Source organism: Mytilinidion resinicola, assembly GCF_010093595.1.
Source record: "Mytilinidion resinicola strain CBS 304.34 unplaced genomic scaffold BDZ99scaffold_24, whole genome shotgun sequence".
In the NCBI taxonomy this organism is placed as follows: Eukaryota; Fungi; Ascomycota; class Dothideomycetes; order Mytilinidiales; family Mytilinidiaceae; genus Mytilinidion; species Mytilinidion resinicola.
The window spans coordinates 197,817-218,128 of record NW_022985460.1 but is presented as its reverse complement, the minus strand read 5'-3'; the positions used below and the strand labels follow the sequence as shown (position 1 = coordinate 218,128).

Genomic DNA, 20,312 nt, shown 5'->3' with positions numbered 1-20,312 from the left:
CCGTTCTGACGACATTGTCCCGCACTCGACCGTAAACGAACTCAGTCTCTCCGCCGAATACACCCACATATACTGGTAGCATTCCCGGTGACTTGACCGAGCAAGTCATTCGTCATGGCCATGCTGGCGTCCAAGTCGCCCTACCCGACCCCTTCTCTGGGAGGCTCGGGCTCGTCGCAGTATCCTTCAAATGTGTCGAGTTACCGCGTGCAGGCTGCGTCGAGGTCTGATCATGCCTTCTTCGCATCGCCCACCGAGTCGGAGTTCTCGGAAAGCTACGATACGCCTGATTCCGTGAGGTAGGTAGATTCGAGATGTAAGATTTGAAAAGTGCTGACTATTGCAGGCATTGGGACGAAGACAAGGTCGCTGACTGGCTTCAACGGATCAACTGCTCCCAGTACATTGACCTCTTCAAAAGTGAGTTTCACGCGTCTTGGAAACATGCCACGTGCTGACGACGACAGAAAACCACATCAACGGCGAGAACCTGATGGAGATGGACCAGACCCATCTAAAGGACATGGGCATCAAGAAGATTGGCGACCGTGTGCGTATTGGAACCCAGGCAAAGCTGTTCAGGAATCGCGAGTACAAACGGGGATCAAAGCGGAGCTCGAATAGGGTACGACAGCACCATACTGCTTCAATCTCAGCTGTTAACATATAGTAGCAATCTCTCGCCGTTCTCGACCAAGCTGCAGCCTTCGTCACTCCCCCGTCTTCAGGCTCCCCTCGCCCTATCCATTCCAGTCGATCAATCCCCGCCAGCTCCCGCTCCGACAAACGCATGTCCCGACAACTCACCGGCGCTGACTTTAGCTATGCCGCCGCCCTCCCTTTCTCCAAGGCCCCCTCTCGACCGGGCTCTCCCCTCGTCGACCAGGAAAACCGCAGCATTCGATCTCAGCACTACACAGGCATGAGCAGCCCAAAGAATACCGGAAAAAAGGATATACCACAGTACTTTGGCTACCCCCTCAGCGCAGGGCTAAACAGCGCACGTGCTCCGGAGGGCATTCAAACTGCTCGCTATGTGACGCAGACTCGAACAACCCCAACCGAGACACCTCAAACCGCCCGTTTTGCCCACCACGTTCGGGCGAGTCCCAGCTTGGATAATGCCACAAATAGCGCTATTCTTCCTCCCGACAAAGCCCTGATCCGGGTCATCTTTGACAACGGCCGCTCCTCCGTTGTTAGCATCGAAAATTGCAAGACAGCAGAGGACATTATGTTGAAGACACTGCGCAAGGGCTACCTGAACGAAGCCCATGTAAAGAACTATTGCTTCTATGTACTCGATGGCCCCGAACCTACGCCAGCACAGTGTCGGCGACTCAGTGAAATAGAGTTGATCCGCATCTGCAACGATCGAGCACGTCTGGAAAAAGGCAGACTCATCCTCCGCAAGATCCACACCGGCGAACCCGAAGACGACCAGCTCAAGACTGCTGCAGGTATCTATCAGCAGCAGCAACTACAACAGGTGCAGAACGTTATACTACCCACGAATAATCGAAGCCAGTTGAAGGTTGAGAAGATCACTGGGGAATCGCTTGCCGCCGTCAGCTACCCGTTATCTCCAGCATCCGCCCGCGAGCGTGAACGACACATTAACTCGACGGCCCAGGATCTTGAAAGAGCTGATAGCTTTCAATCAACGACCAGCGCTCGCGCTCGAAAACTGAAGCAGTTCTACGGAGCTCGGCCACCCAGCGAGCTGATTACTTCTGATCTGACCTCCTACTTCCCAGACGTGGAGAAAGAGGAGATTGACAAGACCATCCGCATGTCTGTCCGCAGGTCACGTCGCATTAGCCGTGCTACAAGCCGCCTCAGCATGGCCTCCAACTTCAGCGTCGCTTCCTCTCTTCGGGATGCACCTCCACTTCCCTCAATCGCTGATGCTTGGCTACAAGGCGCTGGTCAAGCCCGTCCACTCCGGCCACTCTCGGTCATGCGTCTTGGTCTTCAATCTCAGTCTGGTTACCGCGATTCCATGGCCTCGTCAGTACTCGAACCACTGGAGGAGGAGTCACCACTGGAGCCCGACCGCAAATCGTACGTGTCCTTCGCTGGAGATGACAACGGATCGGAGACTGTTTCAGTCACCGACCCTGAAGGCCGCACGAATACTTTGAGCTCCTACTTTGATGATGGCGGTAGTAGTCTCGCAGGTAGCAGCAGCGTTGGCACTGAGAACGGCGACTCTCTCAACAAGCGTCTATCACAAGCCATTGCCGACGACGGAGAAGAATTCGACGAAGAGCTCACCGACTACCTCGAGCAGGACAGCTGGGAGAACGTCAAGTACATGAAAGGTGCTCTCATCGGTCAGGGTTCGTTCGGCAGCGTCTACCTCGCCCTACACGCAGTCACTGGCGAACTCATGGCCGTCAAGCAAGTCGAGATGCCTTCTAGCTCCGGCGCCTCCCAAATGGACCAGCGAAAAACCAACATGGTGGAAGCCCTCAAGCACGAAATCGGCCTCCTCCGCGACCTCAAGCACAAGAACATCGTGCAGTATCTCGGCTCCAACTCCGACGACACCCATCTCAACATTTTCCTTGAGTACGTCCCCGGTGGCTCAGTGGCGACTATGCTGGTCAACTACGGCCCCCTCGGGGAATCCCTCATCCAGAACTTCGTCCGCCAGATCCTCACTGGCCTCGGCTACCTCCACTCCTGCGACATAATCCATCGTGACATTAAAGGAGCCAACATCCTCGTGGACAATAAGGGATCCGTCAAGATCTCCGATTTCGGCATTTCCAAGCGTGTTGAAGCATCCACGCTTCTCTCCACACCCGGCTCTGGCAAGAAGGGCAACCAGCGTGTCTCCCTGCAGGGCTCTGTCTTCTGGATGGCGCCCGAGGTCGTCCGACAAACTGCCTACACCAGAAAGGCGGACATCTGGTCCCTGGGCTGTCTCATCGTCGAGATGTTCACTGGTAGCCACCCCCACCCGAACTGCACGCAGCTACAAGCTATCTTCAAGATCGGCGGTAGTGGGGATGCGAGCCCGACAGTGCCGGAGAACGCGGGCGAGGATGCCCGGGCGTTCTTGAAGCAAACCTTCATGATTGATCATGAGGCGCGGCCAACAGCGGACGAGCTTTTGGGCAGTCCATTTTGTAATCCGAAGGCGGGTTGAACGGTCCGAAATATCAGAATGTCGACGAAATTCAACAACATGATCGAGTGAGCGTTTCGTGCGACTCACTCTAAAAGGAAAGAGGCAGCGCCTCAAGGAATCTATCTTCGAGCTGGAGATGAATGTTTCTGCGAATCGTCTTCGCACCTCAAATGCATAATTGGAAGGATTAAGGGATTTGGGGGGGGGGGGGTAGATATCGGGTCCTTTTTTCTTTTAACTGGATTTCGAACGAAATTACGAAAGCATGTCGCATGGATTGCGGACAGAAAGGGGGTGGGGCATGATGCTTTGATGGGGATGAAAGGGGAGAATTCTTTTTATGCTTCTTACTCCTCTTCGCCGTCTTGGACTGTAAACTATACGGAATGGGTCGGATCGGGTTTTGGCCGGATGGGCCGAGGAGATGGGTGATGACGGAGGGGATGGGGGGACGAGGCGAATTGTATTGTAGGATGAAATGAGGATGTGGATCTTGTGCATGGTATACTTGTTGACTCGTTATTGTAATCGTGAATGTGATGCTACTCACTCGATATACTACGAGATCTCGGGTTTCCCGCCGCAGACTGGATTCGACTTCACGGTAGCAGTGCTACAGACAGGGCCTGATTTGAATGGTTATGCAATAGTATCTCACAAACAAGTCCAAATCGCGCGGAATGGCTCCCGTTTGTATTTCGGAACGGTGCCAAAATCTTACTTCCAAGCTCTGATTCGGAACCACATCCAATAGTATACCAAAAGCGAGTCCAAATCAAACGGACTGGCTCCCGTTTATACATCTCAACGGTGCCAAAATCACCCCAAATCCATGGTCTGATTCATGCATCCTGAATCGAAGTGAGAAATAGGCCCTATTCTTTATTAGTTTAACCTACACTTTACATTTCAGACTTGCTCCTGTTCATCCTTCTCAGCTACCTTAAATCCTTTCTACCTAGCCGTGAATAGGTCATGACAGATCTTACACAACCCTCCCCCTCAACGTCCCCGCGTTCATTTCTTCGAATACGGACGTGAGAGCCTCCATCTTCTCGACGCGGTAGTGCGTCTTCACGATTCCACGTGCCTGTAACCCGTTAGCCCCCTTCCTTACGATCTCAACCTCTTCTCCATCCCAACGCCTCCCCTCTCCGCTCCGTACTTTGTCCTCTCCTCCCCCCACAAACTGCCCACTCCTCTTCTTTAAACCAAAAAAACCTCTCTTACCCGGGCCCAACAATAAAACAAATGGAAATTGCAAAACTCACAGCAAATTCCAAAACCTCCCCCGCCTCTTTCCGATTCCCCACAGCCACACCCACGATACTCAGCGCTTTCGCGATGAGCACCTGCGGCGCCACGGATGTGATAGGCAGTGCCTCGCCCTCCGGGATCCCGACGCAGACGACGCGCCCCCCGAAGCGCAGGAGAGAGACAGATGAGGCGTAGGCGGCGTTGGCGGCAGACACTGTATCTCCGCGTTAGCAGTGCTTCCATAGACGGACTCTCTCTCCTAGGGGAGGCAATAGTCGGGGTTGAGATGCTGGGCCCTGCCACACGACTCCATCCCAGCCTCAAAAAACCCCAACGCTTAACGGTGAAGGTAGGAGTACGAAAACAAGTCACGTACGAACTAACACAGCATGCACGCCCAGCCCCCCCGTCAGCGCAAGCACTCACTCAGTCACCGACGGCGCATCCTTCGCATCCTGGAGCAGCGGCACAAAATGCTCAGCGCCAGACTCAATCACCAAGTCTTCTTTCGACGCGTGGTCGATGCCGATGACCCTATGGTTCATCCCGCGCGAGGAGAGCTGCACAGCGATATTCCCAAGACCGCCGCCGGCACCTATATCACATCATATCAGAACACTATCCCATCTCCTCCTTCCCTTCACGTAAACGCTAAACCGGGAGGACGGGAGAATAGAGCGGTCGTCCACATACCCAGCACAACAACCCACTCCCCACTTAACGCGCCAGACCTCCGCAACGCCGCATACGTCGTGATGCCCGCACACAGCATCGGCGAGGCCTCGGCGCTGCCGAGGCTCGCGGGGATCGGGGTCACGTAGTTGGCGGGCGCGAGGACTACTGCTGGAACGTCCCCGGGGCGTAGTAGCCGCTGATTTTCTGGTGGAAGCAGACGCCGTCGTGGCCGGTGAGCCAGGCCGGGCAGGAGGTGCAGGTTGCGGAGATCCATTTGACTGGGAAGATAACATAAGATTAGCAGCCGTCCGTGTATAGAACAGAGGTGGGGGAGAGGTTGGATCTCTTCGAGCTAAAGGGAAGCTTGTAGAAAAGGGAGCGGTGTTTGTAGAGCAAAAGGGCGTACTCCCAACCCTATCCCCAGCCTTCACCGGACTCGTCGCCGCACTCGCCGCCGGCCCTATCGCCATAATCGTCCCCACGCCCTCGTGGCCCCTATCTGGCCCTGCTGGGTTGGGAATGGTAAAGAAACCCAATTGGACATAATAACGCCGATGTCTGAATGGCAGACGCCAGAGTGAGTTCTGCGTATGTGGAGTTAGCATGACTCTCGACTAAACGCGGTCTTTACAGTCCAAAGAACGAGAGATAACTGAATGGGAGGGAGAGGAGCGTGACAGGAACTTTAGGATAGTAACCGCAGCATACAAATTCACAAGCACCTCCCCCGGCCCCGGCGTCGGCGTCTCCACCATCTCGATCTTCGTCGAGATGGTGCCGGGCGCGTCGTAAACGGCTGCTTTGTGCGTTTTGGGGATCTGGATATCCGTCATAGCTGCGACTACTTGACTCCGGCTCAATCGAACGCTTCAAGTCACAAAGCCGGAGAGGGAGGGAGATGGAAGGCTAAGAGAGTACTTTGAAAGATAGACGGTAAACAAGCGACGCAAGTGATTACACGCGAAGAAAGCAATTCTGTAGGACGTACGGAACAGAGTCGAAGAAACAGAGTCGAGCAAAGACGCCAGATTACTACCCTAGACCTGTACTTTATACGTTTCCCTGCAAGCTGCCCACCTACGCACGCACGCGTGTGAATACGCCGTCATAGTAAAGCTAGCTAGCTCCCTGCGTTGGTCTGCCCGTCTATACCTCGATGCGGGGAAGGGCGGTTGGGAGATGTGCCACTCAGAAGTCTGACTCCTTGCATGGTTTGTCTCTATGACCCATGGTGTGATGGCTCAAGGGTTCCTGGTGCCGCGGGGGACAAGCGTGACGTATACGGGAATTGCGGGGGAAGTGCAGTGTCTGGGGGTGGAGATCGAGGTGGAGGTGGGCGTAAGTGTGGCTAGTGCCTGTGGCTGAAGTGATAGAGCTTGGAACGAAGTAGAATGGAGAGTTGAGTTGAACGGATGGACCTGCTCAAGAAACTCTCAACGTACTAATAGAGACCGGGGGCAGTGCATACACTTCTAATTTGCGTACTCCCTGCTGACGCTGTCTGAGGTAGCCTCGCGAGTTTACCAATTGTCCAAAATGCCGAACTTTTCTCTTGTTCGAAACACTGAAAATACTATGAGGTACCACAAGCAGCGGTGAACGAGTGTACGGATATCTATGACGATGCACTGTATTCAACTCGTCACCGCTCAACTAAGTCACAATCAATGTTGGCTACGGAAGTGTTACTGTCACTCCATGTCAGACGTGTTTGGTATTGCATTCTTAAATTCAAATATCATTCGAAGTAATTTCTAGACTGTGGCTTACTGTGCGTACTCTGTGGCATAATCCGTGATCCGTATATCGTGTAGTCCCAGCTACGTACGTGTGCGCTGTATTATAACGCAGTTGAAAGGAGATGCCCAGATAAATGAGCCCAAGATGCCAGCAGGTATCCCATACACGTCTCAAGGGCCATCAATTGACCAGCCGATTCCGTCTCCGTTATGCCATAACCGTCATGATTGATATGGTCGCAGTGCTGCGTTCAAGCTACAACGTGTACCATCTTTCCCAGCGCCATATTGACATCAACACCCCACTCTCCAAACTGCTCAATCGCGTCCTGAGCCTTAGGGACACCAATCAGCACGATACCAGCCGGCACGATGATATCCTCAATGCCGAAGCAGCTGAACGCGACCAGCTTCTTTAGCTTCGGGCATGACTTGAAGATGCCAGCAACAACGATAGTATCGACGGTCGTGCAGAACGAGACGTTGAGCTCCTCGAGACATGGATACTTCTTCTTGCCGTCGAAGACAGTCGAGAAGGTCGCGAAGCTGATGTGGCGGCAGCTTGCAATGTCGAGAGTGTGGAGCTTGGAACCAGAGTGCTCCATCATTGCGACGAAGCCCGCATCTCCGAGACCAATAACCTCCTCGGGACCTTCAGGGTTGCCGTTGTCGATGTCGCGGTTGCTGTTGACGTCGATGAAGCATAGGGGTGGGTTCGCCCAGCCGGTGAAGAGGGCAGCGAAGGCCGCGTCGGTGGCGTAATCGTTCTCTGTGAAGCGCAGCTTGGAGAGGCTACGGCACTGGTCGTGGATTGCGTCAAGGACGTCGTCGCCTGCGTCGAGGAAGCGCTCGAGCGAGAGAGTCTGCAAGTTGGCGCCGACGTTGCCGATGAGGTTGACGATGCGTTCGCCAGCGACTTCCTGGGAGATCTGGAGTGAGAGATGCTGGAGGTTGGTAAGGTGGGCAATGGCATCGATGGCTGCGATACCGAGCTGGCGGCAGCGCTTGAATTTGAGGCGGGACATGTTAGGGCAGTATCCGACCATCGCAGCAACGGCATCATCATCGAATGCCGCATCGAGCCATTCGAGCTTCAGGGTCTCAAGCTGCTTACCCAAAACACTGAAGGTCTTGATCCACACATCGTTGGTGACGAGGTTCGCGGCGTAGAGCTGGATGTGCTTCAACCTGGGAGCCTTCTCGAGCATGTATTCGACGCATCGGTCTTTGAACTGACAGCAGTTGCGGAGAGCAAGCTTCTCGATGTGTGGAACGAAGGCAAAAATGTGTTCGTAGTCCTCGCATTCGAGATATGCGCACTCGTGGATAGCAACGGTCTTCAAGTCTGCGCGCAAGAACAACTTCAACGTCTGAGGAGTGAGAACTCTCTTCTTCGAGAAGATTTCGCAGAGCCGGTTGATGATGGAATCTGGCAGCTCGCCAAACTCCTCTACGTCTTGATGATGTTGGACGATTTTCTCAATGCAGAGCTGCTGCAGTGACTTGGCTCCGTGGGTGGCGATACCATCTAGACGGTTGCTCTCCAACTTGCGACGGGTCTTTCGGACAGCCGGTTTGTTGGCCTTCTCGGTGGCCTTTGATTCCTTCGCCAGCTCCTTGCCGCAGGGTGTGCATACTAGTCCACCCTCTGGGCCAGTCTTGCTATATGGGGTAACTGTGAAGCGCTTGCTGCAGATCTCGCAGTTCTCCAGCTGGCCGGGCAGCGGCTTCGACTTCTTGTACATGTTACCTAGAGCATCGTCGTAGTCTTCGTCCAAATCCTCGTCGTCAGAGTCGCGCTTCTTCTTGGCCGCAGCCTTCTTCTTGTCCTGCTTGCCCTTCTTCACTTTGGCGATAGCATCTTCCTGATTCCTCTTTCGCTTTCGCGATCTCTCAACAGCCTCGGCGACAGCATTCTCTTCAGCTTCCTGCTCTTCAGCCGTCGGCACCTGATTGCTTGAACCTTCGCCATTGTCTGGGGCTGCCTCGTCGCCTTCTTGACCACCTTGCTGCTCAGCTTGCTGTACTCGCTGGAGGTAGGAATCACGGATTTGTGCTGCGGAGATATTGTTCGCCTATGGAACGGCACGAGTTAGCCTGGGTTCAGCGATACTGAGATGGGTTTGCTAGTCTTCAGAAGGCTAGGAGGAACTTGCAGCAAGGAAGTCGGTCAAAGCCGAATGACTGCACCACCATCAGCTCAGCTCATATATGCGATAGCTGATGAAGACTTACGGTCCACGGATACCGCCGGTGCCACGGTTGGCGCCATTGTTGCGTGCGCGACGATTCGACCTGTTTGACGGTTCATCAGTGCGACATTCTCTAGAGCGATCAGGGAGCCTTACATTCTATCGCGAACCAAGGAAGATCAAAGCAAATCGATCAAAGTGAATCAATCAAAGTAGAGGGAGATCAGGTGGAGAGTCGGATGTTGTAGGAAGTCTGGTGGTTGAGGTTGAGGTTGACGGAAGTGAAGAGCGACAAGGAGCTGGCGGGTGGGCGGGGGCTTTTTCAAACGCGTCGCGCGGTCAGGTGTGGCAATTAAGGCAGAGAATTTCAAAAGGGTTTAGCGCTTTATGGCATCCCCCTTTCTGCCAACGGCTTTCACATCACACAATGCCATGGAACATATCATATTCACGACTTTTCAATGTGCTCGCATGAAGTTTCTGGTAACCCAGTTGGGGATTTCTCTACGCCCTATGATTCATGGCCTATAATGCACCCCAAAAGGCAGCCGAACAGGTGTAGCCCCGATGAATGCCCGCAAGCAATGCCGAAGCCATGAACATGCCATGAATGAATGATGCATCCCGGATATAGAAGATGCAACACCAGGCTCCCCGTCATCGAGCTCCCCGTGCTGCTGAGAAGCCCCACCACTACAGAAGTGCCTCAGCCGTCTCACCGATTCCTAGAACCGTACATCGTCATCGCTATCACTGTGATCGCCTCCGTCGTCCTCGTCCTCGTCCTCGTCATCGGACTTCCAGACTTCGGGCTCTGGGGTGGGAGGTCTCTAGTAATTGATCAGTACAGCTCAACATCGCAGTCCACGCCAGACTCACATAGGCCTTGATCTTGGCGAACTTGCTTCCACCCGCATTGACGGTGCGCTGGGTGGCAGCGGAATGAACAGACCCAGCGACAGACGACCCGGTAGTTGAACCACGCCCAGCAGGGTGTCCGTATTTGGTGGGGTCGAATCCACCGGAGGAGAAGCCCGTCGAAGGAGTCTTGCTCCGCAAGGAAGAGGTGGCGCGAGAAGACTTTCCCTTAGCAATCTTCCACTCGTCCTCCTCCTCCTTCGCCGCCATGGGCATGCCAGCAACAGAGCTTCCAAGCCCAGTGTCTGAAGAGTCATATCCGACCCAAGGGTTGATAGGTCTAGCAGCAGCATATCCATCTTCCGTGGTGCCGGAGCGTGATGAAGCGAGCTTCAATTTCTCCAGTTCTTGGTCAAGGGCGACGCCTCCGCCATAAGATGTATCGCCCTATCCCACGTCAGTCTCTGTTGCGCATTATTCTGGTGTTGTATCAGGCCTATGTCACACTTACATTCTCGGAGGCTAGAGAGCTGCTACCATATGCACTGTCGTAGTACTCCAAGTTGGCCGCCTCTTCCGCGATTACCTTCGAGACCGGGGTGCTCTCTGGGGCTTCGTAGCGATCTTCGTCGATCGGGGTGAGAGCCAGATGCTTCTCCATGCACGCCATGCATTTCTAGGGAGACGACATGTTAGCCTCGCCACTTCAAGCGCTTGAAAGAATTTACTTACAGCACGGTCTGGGTTGGAGCGCTGGGCCTTTGCGAACTCCTCGAGCCCTTTAGTCTTGCCGCACTCAATGCAAGACAGCTCCACGACCTGGCCACCGGAGCAGACGCGGCAATTGACCGAGGGATTGCGATAGCCATCAAGGAGCTTGGCGCGATACTCAGCAAGCTGCTTGGACGAGAACTGCGGCTGGTGCTTATTCTTATTGCACCGACCACACTTCAGCCTGTTAGAAGTGATTAGCAGCTCGCACATGAAACCGAAGCCGTAGAGGTAATTGGCTCCAGTTGCGAACTTCAGTCCCGGAGCCTTGCCAGTCCGGAGAGGGAATCTGCAACTTCGCGAAGGTGTAGGAAAGTAAAGATAACTTACATCTCTGGGATCTTGACTTGCTTGAGCCTTTGTAGGGACTGTTAGCCACTCAAACTTCCCAGATATCGACCGTTGAGCTGGTGACAACTTACTGTGCGGCACCGTAGCTTCCCCAGCCTCCAGTGCTCTGATTCCAACCACGATTCTTACCCATGGTTGGGGTGTGGTGAGTGATGGAGGTAGAGTGTTCTCAATGAGGGTAGGCGGTGGCCACAGGATGCTGATGTAAGTGGAAGTGAGGTGGAGCAGCGAAGTTCGAGAGATGGAGGCAGATGTTTATATATCTGCGGTTGGCTGATTGGCCGACAAGGTCAGGCGAATGACTAGCTACCGTCGCTGCAAAAGGCCGACGGCTTGCTGCCTTGTGCTCCGACTCTCGGCCTCAATCGGAAGATAAGGCGGTCTGGGTTGGTGAAGTGAAGAGGCAATTGAATAATGGATGGCTGGTGGGGTGGAGGAGAGAGAGGGGCGGTGACGTGAGGTTGAAGAACAGAGAGCGGAAGGCCCGTGAGGCAGCCGCGACCGGAAGGAGACACGGACCGACAAAAGAGACTCTCAAGAGAACCTCGTGGAATTGGCTCAAGATGAAGAAGCGTGAGGTTGGAACCATATTTATCACCTAATACATCCCCAGGCATCGTTCCCTTCGTAACCAACGAGGAATCATCTACCAGAGGTTATGGTACTATTAAAAGTCTTACGCATATTGCTGCCGGACACGACAAAAGCCTTGGGGAAGACTACGAGAGCTATGTCGTCTCTAACAGAAGCGCTGGAAAGGCCGATCTCGACTCCAACTGTCATTTGGATGCCCTCCGCCAGCCTCCCTTATCAAGCGCGAGAACCGTGTCTTGCCCCTTCATCGCAGAACCAACTCTTTCCAAAATTCCAAGGTAGCCCGAAAAGACCTAGGCAAGCAACTGCAACTTCATGCGGGTGTTTCATCTCATACTTGAGATGCGCGTACCCGCGGTCCTAGATCGCGTCTTTTCAACGAAGTGTCACATCAATCTGCCATGAAGAACGTTGTCTAGTACGTACACGGTAGTTTAGGAAATCTAGGAACGTCGGACAGATGAGAAGGATGGGATATGAAGGAAACAGGCATGGTGGATTGGATGAAGTTGGCGAATCTCAAGAGCTACTCAAAGCTCAGACCATCCCAAGATATTTTACTCATCACAATGGTAGACTAAAGAGGTCATTCGCTCAAAGCACACCTATATCGATCTAGTAGTCCAAGCATACTTCATTTGGGATTAAGCATGGGTTGACGCTGTCACCCGCTTCAAGATTTCCTGTTGAAGATGACAATGCGTATCCGTTACCAGCGTTTCAAAGAGCCAAAGGATACCAAAATCGCCAACAACATCGTTTAGCATCGGCCACTCACTTCAACGCCTCTTTGGGGAGAACTTTATACCATAACCTTGTTTAAGAAAGCCAGAAGTAAGGCGGCGTCAACTTCCCGCTGACCACATCGTCGTTTATAATCTATAGCAACTTCAAACCCGTTTCGCATTCCTCGTCCCTTAATCTGTCAACGGTTGAATTAGCAATGTTCCCAATAGAAAGAAGACATGTGTGTACTTACATAAATAGCAGAAGACACAAGCCACCATCCTTCGCTATCGCAGCAGGGGACTTTCACCACCTCCCGGTATCTCCATATCCTTAATCGCCTCCAAGTCATCCTGAACCCCTCTGAGCCATCCTTAACCCCTTTCAAGCCATCCTTCACCACATTCAAGTCTTCCTTAACCTCCTTCAAGCCTTCCTTATCCCTTCCGTATTCCTTTCAAGCTTCCTCCACCCCATCCAAGCCATCCTTAATCCCACTCAGGCCATCCTCTACCTCCTTCGTCTTCCTTTACCCCTTCGTATCCCTTCACCTTCTTCGTCTTCCTTAAACCGTCCTCTTATCACCATTCCCCTCCAAGCTAAGGACGAAAGTCAGGGGCAGACGAGATTATATAGCGCGCGCCAAACCGTACAATATAGGACACATAGGTGGCCAGACAGCTATTCTCAGTACGAGCCATGGACCACAGTACTGACTCTCCCTCATCCTTGCAAGCTCTACCATTCAGGATTATGATCCCCCATCTACTATCGGACCCATCGGTATATATAATCCGGCATCCATCCACTATTAAGTTTGACTCACTGTCGCCCATCTCGCCCAAATACGAACTCGAGTACAGAAACCAACTGAGGCGACGTTTTCCAATGAATGCAAGCAAGCACTCCGCCAACCGGCCGAAGTTCCGCTCTGGCGGAGGTGGGTCCCGTGGGTACGAAGGTATTCTAGCCCACGTCGCGTGCAGTCATGAACAAACGAGACTTTTTATGCCTTGGAAATCAGAAATCTCCAAACAGCCTGGAAACACGAGAAAGTGCGGGCTTTCGGTCTTATGCATGGTTTCCTGCGTATATCCGCGCATAGTAATACGAATTCCTTACTTTTACTCTATGACTGGAAGAGAAGCCACTGACATTCCGATCTGCCGCAGAAATCATTATTTAGCGCTTATGCAGTACTTAAGGGGGTTTGATGGGGGTTAGAAGATGAGAGGGATAGATTGTGATAAAGATGGGCGATGGTGGATCAGATGAAGTTGGCCATTCTCCACAACCTCTCGACGCTTGGGCCAACATCGTCTCATCTCTAAGATAAGTTCTCCACATTACACATCTATCCTTCTACACGCCGCTTTCATTTCAACGTCTAGCACAAGAGTATAGCAGCGCATTGCTTGATCAAGTACACAGCAAACTATTCACGACTCATTACTCCTAGGCCGCCCGCAAAGATATTGCTTTCCTACCTCGCCGAGCACGAAAAGAAAGACCTCCTTTCCCCATCTCGTGAATGTGGAGCAGCTCGTCCAATCAGACGTCGAGTCTTAAGGGCAAAAGCAGTCCGGGTGAGCTCAAACCTTGGGACGTCGGTGGGTTGGGTCTCTTTTCGGTGCTCGACACCTTTCAAAGGCCAAGACCTGCCTGTCCAGGAGATTGTCTTTGATGACGTGCTGAATTCCTTCGTCTGCGTACACGCCACTCTATCATTACTTAGATGCAAGATGGAAATTTAATGATCGATATCTATGCTTCAAGATCGTCTTTTAGCTCTAAGAGGCAATATTTGCGCCGAAGTTGAGGTTTGAAGCATGAAAGGCTAGTATCTCGTGAATTCCATTCGCAGAGCCCAGCCATTTTCAATCATTTCTAGCAAATAACTCCTAGAAGAACACCCCCGGATATCTTTCCCATAACCATCTCAAAACCCTCCAGCTCCCCTGACCCTCTCAATCGCCCCCACAATACCCGTCGCCCATGCAAACTTCCCAGGGTTCTTGCCAATAGCGCCCTCCGCCTCCTTGCCATTCTCATCTCTCCACACACCATCCTCTTGCGACACCGCGCCGTAGAGATGCGTATTCTGGTTCCTCCGAATGCCATCGAGCCACGCTTTGCAGATCGTCGGGGAGTCGATCATGATATTCGCTTCTTGCGAATGATACCAGGATTGCGTGTCCTGGTTGCCGTTGCCTTGGATGCCGACGTACTCGTCCACAACCATCAGCTTGACTTTTGCAATGTTAGAATTATATATCTGAAAAGTGGAGGGGGATCTTACTATGACAACTCCGCTTCTTGAACTTATTATGAATCGGTTTCGTCTGGTCTTTACCAACATAGAAATGAACATGCAAGTTTTTCCTCTCGTCTTTCTCGAGGCCCGCATAGAGCTTGCTAGAAACCATCTCGTTCGTCCCGCCTTGGAAGGGCAGAAGCTCGCCAGCGTCGTTGTAGCCGAGACAGACGTAGTATACCACGGTTATGCCTCTCCGGCATGCGGCTAGGAGCTCTGGGAGGAGCGGCTCGGCGTTGAGATTGGGTGTCTGGATGAAGACGCTGGATTTGGCGTTCCGGATACATGATAGCCAGGCTTCGTTTTGCGGAGTGTTTACGCAGGCGTGATTTGGAGCGCCCCATGGTTTCCTGTTTACTAGAGCGATCGGGAACGGCTCGTGAGGTGCGTGTGGTATCAGCGGTGTCATGTCTTCTGCCGGATCGCACTCGGGAGCTGTCGCTTTCAGGTCTAGGTGGGTGGCTTCGTCTATGCGCGTCTGTTAGCTTTTGTTTTCTTCGCATGCCCAGATTACTTACTCAGATGTATCGCTACGCGATCCATCTTCTTCTCATTACCTCGTACTGACAACCCAGACTGTACTCGCGCGATCTCATCCGCAATGGAATCGTCCCAGTGCGGATCAGGACCCGTATGTGTCTTTTCTCGCTCTATATTCTGAGTCTCGGTGCCATCTGACTTCCGCACGTTGACGTTTCCATTCGCCGTGCGAACCTTACCTTCTGAATCGAACAAACTCAAGAAGCTCTCCAATTGGAACGTCGGATACTCTCCCTCGGTATTCGGCTTATTGTGCAGTGGTAACGGCGGGTCTAGCTTCTTATCCCACGAAATCAAGCAAAGATCGTAGAACGAGTCGACAATCGGCCCTTCCAAGTGCGTGGCCATCTCGCAATTGTCGTTACTCTGGATATTGTTCGAGCTGATGATTGCAATCTTCCGATCTACGACCATGAACTTGGAGTGGAAAGTTCCCAACATGGGCCGATGGTAGTTCATGACCTGCAAGTCGACGTTTGGGATCTCTAGCGGATGCGGCATATTGACCGCCTTGCTGCTATACGACTCTTCTGGTACTAGGGTGTGGTTGTCTACCAACTGTTTTACTGTCAGCTTCTTTTCTTCTACTTCCTCGTAGAAACGCCACTCACCTGTTTAATATGCCCCCGATCATAGATAATCTTCACCACCGCCTTAACCCCCCTCCCCCCCGCCCTCCGACTCAACTCCCTAACCGCATCACAAATGAGCAACGAACTCTCCGAGCTCAACCCTGCACACTATTAGCCCCATCCAACCCCCACTCGCTCCCACTCAACACACATACAAAAGTTCGTGGCCAGAAACACCTCTCTCTCCGCCCTTGCAATCAAATTACTCATATGCCGACAAACATCCACAATGCTCCCCACAATACTCAACGGAAGACACCCCCTGCTGCCCATCAAACTCGGGCTCACACACCCCATCAACGGATCGTGCTCCAGCGTCAGCAGCGCATCGTGGTACGCGCGGAGGAACAGCTCGCTGGGCCGCGTGTCCCCAAATCTGCCGCACTGGTACGCGCGCTCGAGGTCCTCGGGCGTCGCGGGCGCGCGGTCCTTGGACGCCTTGGGCTCGAGCACCGACACATTCCTGTCGCCCGTCGCACCACCAGGCCCGTAGAGCGTCGCTGCGATCTTCCCCGGCGGGGTGTCGGGCGCGCGGGCGTACGCGGCGGACACGGAGGCGCGGTCGGTGCAGTAGTTGTACACCTTCTCTGAGATGTGGGTCGCCATGGCGGCGCGGGGGACCCAGGGCTGGAGGTGCCAGATGTACAGCGCTGTAGATGCAGCGAGGGTGAAGAACGTGAGGACGGCAATCTTGGGGCTCGAGTGAAGGGGATTGGACGAGAACGTCTCGGGGAAACCGGGGAGGTGGGACATCTGTAAGCTTTCTCGCGGCGGTAAGCTCTGACTACCAGACCAGAGCAAATAAAGTGACTACTCTACACGCTTCCAGGTCTCAGGTACGCGCCGCCTACCGTTTCTAAGCGCGCAAAGGTGAGAAAGACAGCCTGTGTAAGCGGGCCCGACTGGCCGTGCTGTCAAGGGCCGCGCAATACACGTGGTGAGGACGTCATGGGCGGGCTCCCAATCAGGGCGGGCTCCCAATCAGGGCGGGCTCCCATTCAGTGCGGCCACACGGGTTATGACGCGCTTTGGCAGGAATCTGGATTTTGTGGAGAGTTGCAGGGCCTGGGGAAACAAGCAATGCCAAGGAAAATCAAGCCTTGGAGTGATCCGTGCTGGATGCGGAATTGACAAGGGCTCAGCTTGGCGTGCTTGGGAACGGTCCGGCCCACGCGTTATATCCGATCAGGGTTCAGAGGGGCACGGAAATACATGTTGGAATGGCTGCTACCATCGTTCGCACAGAACGGTATATGGCTAGCGGAACGGAGTATGCTATGCCAGATCAAAGACGGAACACATCTGGATCTATTCCGGGGTAAATTCCACCAATTTATGGTCTCCTCAAGTGTATGACATCTTCATAATGCGTGAAGCAGCTATCATCTCTCGTAATCGGAGCCCCCGGGAGCATCCGCAACCAGCCTAATTTATCAACAAGCGCCGAAAACACCCCTCCAATCAAACAAGACCCCTACTCTTGGAACGGCGCTGAAGACCTTGGCCAGACCCGTTTGTACAGCGAGCAAGCGACTGCATCCAGAGGATTGATCTTCCCATCGAAAGTGGCCTGTTTCAACATTAGTATAATTCAAGTTTGCCAACTGTTAGGAGCATGTCTTACCTTGAAGTACCCATGCGTACCCAGACTTTCACGAATAAAGCCGCTCCTACCCCTCTTCGTCCAAAGTTGCAGTGCTTTGAACCACGCCACGTCCTCCGAGTTGAAGAACATGTACCGCACAGTTACCAGCTTCTTGTGGATCTTGTATGGATGTCCAGTGAGAATGATCCGTTTGGTGACGACTCTGTTTGTGGATGGCGCGAGTGATGTTCCAGTCGCAACTAGGTTGAGTGATTGCGGTGTAACATCTTCTGGGTCTGATGGGACGACTCGCTCAAAGTATAGTGCAGGAACTGAACCCCATGTTAATGGCCCTATGAAAGAAGCAATGGCGTTCCGACCAGGATGGAGGTAGCGGTCGAATTTGTGGACGTCGTTGGGCGAGTTGCCCGCTGCTGAAAAGATGGGCTTGATGACCATTCTTCGTGGTCCACATTGGACTACGAACTCGGTTTTCGACTTGACCGGGACCGGGTAGCTGGAGCTTAGGGTTATGCTGTAGTTGATAGACTATAGAGGTATTGTTAGTGTCTACAACTGTAGAATGGAGATGTACTAAGGACCTACAGTGCGCTTATGCTCGTGTCGGAGAAGCGAGAACATTGACAGAATACGAGAAGGGTTGTACGAATGCTGGAATGACAGCGGTACATTTTTGAGATGAACATTGACACGAGTGCCAGGCGCCACACCTCCGACCAAGGTTTCTCGTAGCACCTTCTTTACAGCTCCTTTGAAGTCCTTCACCTCCAAGAGACGTGGCCATTCTGAGGGTTCATGCGGCTTGTCTTCATCAGTCTCCCAGTGACTGGTCCGCAAGCTCTAATTCAGATATTAGCATTTCCGAGGTCTGGCTTAGAAGATAATTAGGCTGGCAATGTACCTTCAATCCTCTGTACCTGGCCAGACGCTCTCTGGCAAGAACATTTGGAGGAAGTTCAATCTCGTCTGGGAACTCAAGATCCTCCTCAGCTTCATCTTTCCGCGTCCTTCGGTACTCGGCTAGCTGTTCAGCCTCATCCTCTGGAGAGGGATCTAAAAACATCTCCGACTGTGCATATGTTGTCGGAGCGCCTTCAGTAGGTTCTGGTCCATTGGGATCCATTCCCTCAACACCATCGGCGGGATTTGCTGTGCCCTCCATGTTGAAATCGCCTTCTTCATCTTCTTCGGCGTCCTCCAAATCTGACCCAGAGTCCGAAACATCATCCAAATACCAAGCTGATTGATATTTCGATGTTCCCTTTGGGAGTCGTTTCGGCTTCTGCCCATAGGCAATATCTTCATACTCGTCCGAGAAATAATGGTGATCGTCAAGTAAAACTCCTTTCTTCTCGGATGGTGCAATCGACATAGGGTAGTTCGATGCATCTTCCATTACCGCCTCTTCTGGTGCTAGCTCTTCTAGACCTTCTTGATCAGCTGTGGGCTCCTGTAGCAAAGCTGGTTCCGCATCCTCCATCTCCACCTCGCCGTTACGCTTTTTTGATGCCAGTGGTGCTGCAGTGATCTTATCGACCTGGAAATCACCCCAGTCTCCAACAGTCACTAATTTGTCTGCGTTCAGACCCCTCCCCCTTACTACGCCAGTCAGAACCACCTCTCCTGTTGCACCATCGGTCATAGCAGACTTTCCGCCTTGCCATTGAACATCCTCTACCATCATCCACGACCGTTGTTCCCTCCAACTAATTCCTTTCGGTATCGTGGTGCAGAGAGACCGTACTAGGTTGGCAGATTCTTGTCGAGAATCCAAGGAAAAGACCTTCTCTATCGCAGGTAGGAAATGATTGATATATGAAAGTAGCGAGGTAGCGATTTGTGTCCTCCGTTTTGGCGGTTCGACAGCATCTAACCCCTGAACTACCGTGAAACAATTCGACAATCCCTGACTCTCTATTGCCCTAAGAAGGTGCTCTCCTTCCGCATCCACCTCTTCCCCCGGCGAGAGCACAAAGACCACATAGTCTGCAATTCTGCAAGCGTCAAGAGCAGCTAGAAGATCCCTCTTCACCATTATGTATGCTACCTTCTGCTTGAATCGCTCGATGTTTGTCCGTACCCAGCCCTCCTCTGGCACCTCCACTTCTAAGTCTACGCCCAAGTTCAGACTTCGGACGGCGGCAGCCGACGAGAGGTTCGCGCACAGAGGTACGATCGCAACAATTCGGGGCGCACCATCTCGTCCGGAGAACACACCGGTGGCCTTGAGGTGTTCGCTATGGTTCGTGAGGCGCTTCTGCTTCGCTTGGTTCCGTCGGTCGAGTTTGGACATGACTTGTTGGTGTGGCGTCTTTCGTACGCCTTTCTCGGCCTCAATTTTACCTGTCGTCAGAGTCAATTAGCACAAGTTTCTACACGCTCATTGTACCCTCTGGGTTTCTTTCGACGAATGAGGAGAGGAACATCGAGCACGAACCTTTCGACCGATCCCTCAATGCACTTTTCGAGGCATGTCGAGACTTGAATCCCTTCTGGATCGCCTTCGTCGTGCTCCGGTGGTGGTGGTCAATAGGCGCCATGCTGCCACCGGCCTTGAATCTGAACGGTATACTCGCCAGGTTGGCTAGACTTTTGGGAGAGGATGGTCGTGTTGTTGAGTTTTGACAGCGGGCGGAAAAATCTCAGTGGGGGATGGATGAGCTTATCGATAAGCTCCCTTGAACAAAAAGTGGCAGTCTACGAACTCGTGGTCTTGATAAAAAATCTCCTATCCTTGATGAACACACTCTGTCTGTGCCTGTATACGCTTGCCTGGTGCTACTTGATGTTCTTAGGGACACTATCAAAACTTGTGAATAAATAGTTTGATAAAGCTCCAGGCTACCTCAAACCGTGCTGGACTGCCACTTTACGTTCCCGCCCGAGGGCAAGCCGACGCCAAATCAAAAAATTAAACC

General features: G+C 52.8%; 7 protein-coding genes across 7 annotated transcripts; 2 read left to right on the top strand and 5 right to left on the bottom strand.

The window, feature by feature from the left end:
* Nucleotides 1–114: 114 nt before the first annotated feature.
* Nucleotides 115–3,157, top strand: BDZ99DRAFT_398504 (protein kinase byr2; the record flags this gene model as incomplete). Its single annotated transcript, XM_033716091.1, has 4 exons — nucleotides 115–299; nucleotides 347–420; nucleotides 468–625; nucleotides 674–3,157. The coding sequence occupies 4 exons, from the start codon at nucleotides 115–117 to the stop codon at nucleotides 3,155–3,157; spliced, it is 2,901 nt and encodes a 966-aa protein (XP_033570925.1).
* A 284-nt stretch (nucleotides 3,158–3,441) lies between these two features.
* Nucleotides 3,442–3,961, top strand: BDZ99DRAFT_467690 (uncharacterized protein). The gene has a single exon (XM_033721076.1). The coding sequence runs from the start codon at nucleotides 3,618–3,620 to the stop codon at nucleotides 3,891–3,893; it is 276 nt and encodes a 91-aa protein (XP_033570924.1). The 5' UTR covers nucleotides 3,442–3,617; the 3' UTR covers nucleotides 3,894–3,961.
* Nucleotides 3,962–4,124: 163 nt separating this feature from the next.
* Nucleotides 4,125–5,904, bottom strand: BDZ99DRAFT_491329 (GroES-like protein; the record flags this gene model as incomplete). The annotated part of the gene is made up of 9 exons (XM_033723100.1): nucleotides 4,125–4,229; nucleotides 4,411–4,610; nucleotides 4,648–4,775; nucleotides 4,823–4,991; nucleotides 5,090–5,193; nucleotides 5,238–5,349; nucleotides 5,478–5,518; nucleotides 5,554–5,655; nucleotides 5,780–5,904. 9 exons carry the CDS (start codon nucleotides 5,902–5,904, stop codon nucleotides 4,125–4,127), a joined length of 1,086 nt encoding a protein of 361 aa, XP_033570923.1.
* Nucleotides 5,905–6,633: 729 nt separating this feature from the next.
* On the bottom strand, nucleotides 6,634–9,309 carry BDZ99DRAFT_156438 (RNI-like protein). Its single transcript, XM_033712837.1, has 5 exons — nucleotides 9,159–9,309; nucleotides 9,046–9,105; nucleotides 8,967–8,994; nucleotides 6,851–8,885; nucleotides 6,634–6,699 (listed from the first exon to the last, which is right to left on the bottom strand). Coding segments are annotated over exons 1-4 (1,914 nt in total). The 5' UTR covers nucleotides 9,161–9,309; the 3' UTR covers nucleotides 6,634–6,699; nucleotides 6,851–7,061.
* Nucleotides 9,310–9,481: 172 nt separating this feature from the next.
* BDZ99DRAFT_156424 (uncharacterized protein) lies at nucleotides 9,482–11,064 on the bottom strand. Its single transcript, XM_033712836.1, has 3 exons — nucleotides 10,593–11,064; nucleotides 10,372–10,536; nucleotides 9,482–10,307 (listed from the first exon to the last, which is right to left on the bottom strand). Exons 1-3 carry the CDS (start codon nucleotides 10,842–10,844, stop codon nucleotides 9,792–9,794), a joined length of 933 nt encoding a protein of 310 aa, XP_033570921.1. The 5' UTR covers nucleotides 10,845–11,064; the 3' UTR covers nucleotides 9,482–9,791.
* A 2,982-nt stretch (nucleotides 11,065–14,046) lies between these two features.
* BDZ99DRAFT_511749 (uncharacterized protein) lies at nucleotides 14,047–16,394 on the bottom strand (the record flags this gene model as incomplete). Its single annotated transcript, XM_033724574.1, has 5 exons — nucleotides 14,047–14,552; nucleotides 14,602–15,084; nucleotides 15,135–15,714; nucleotides 15,768–15,889; nucleotides 15,944–16,394. 5 exons carry the CDS (start codon nucleotides 16,392–16,394, stop codon nucleotides 14,242–14,244), a joined length of 1,947 nt encoding a protein of 648 aa, XP_033570920.1. The 3' UTR covers nucleotides 14,047–14,241.
* Nucleotides 16,395–17,002: 608 nt separating this feature from the next.
* BDZ99DRAFT_452391 (putative pre-rRNA processing protein Tsr1) lies at nucleotides 17,003–19,993 on the bottom strand. The gene is made up of 5 exons (XM_033718273.1): nucleotides 19,832–19,993; nucleotides 18,296–19,737; nucleotides 17,980–18,234; nucleotides 17,413–17,922; nucleotides 17,003–17,358 (listed from the first exon to the last, which is right to left on the bottom strand). Exons 1-5 carry the CDS (start codon nucleotides 19,932–19,934, stop codon nucleotides 17,263–17,265), a joined length of 2,406 nt encoding a protein of 801 aa, XP_033570919.1. The 5' UTR covers nucleotides 19,935–19,993; the 3' UTR covers nucleotides 17,003–17,262.
* Nucleotides 19,994–20,312: the final 319 nt, after the last annotated feature.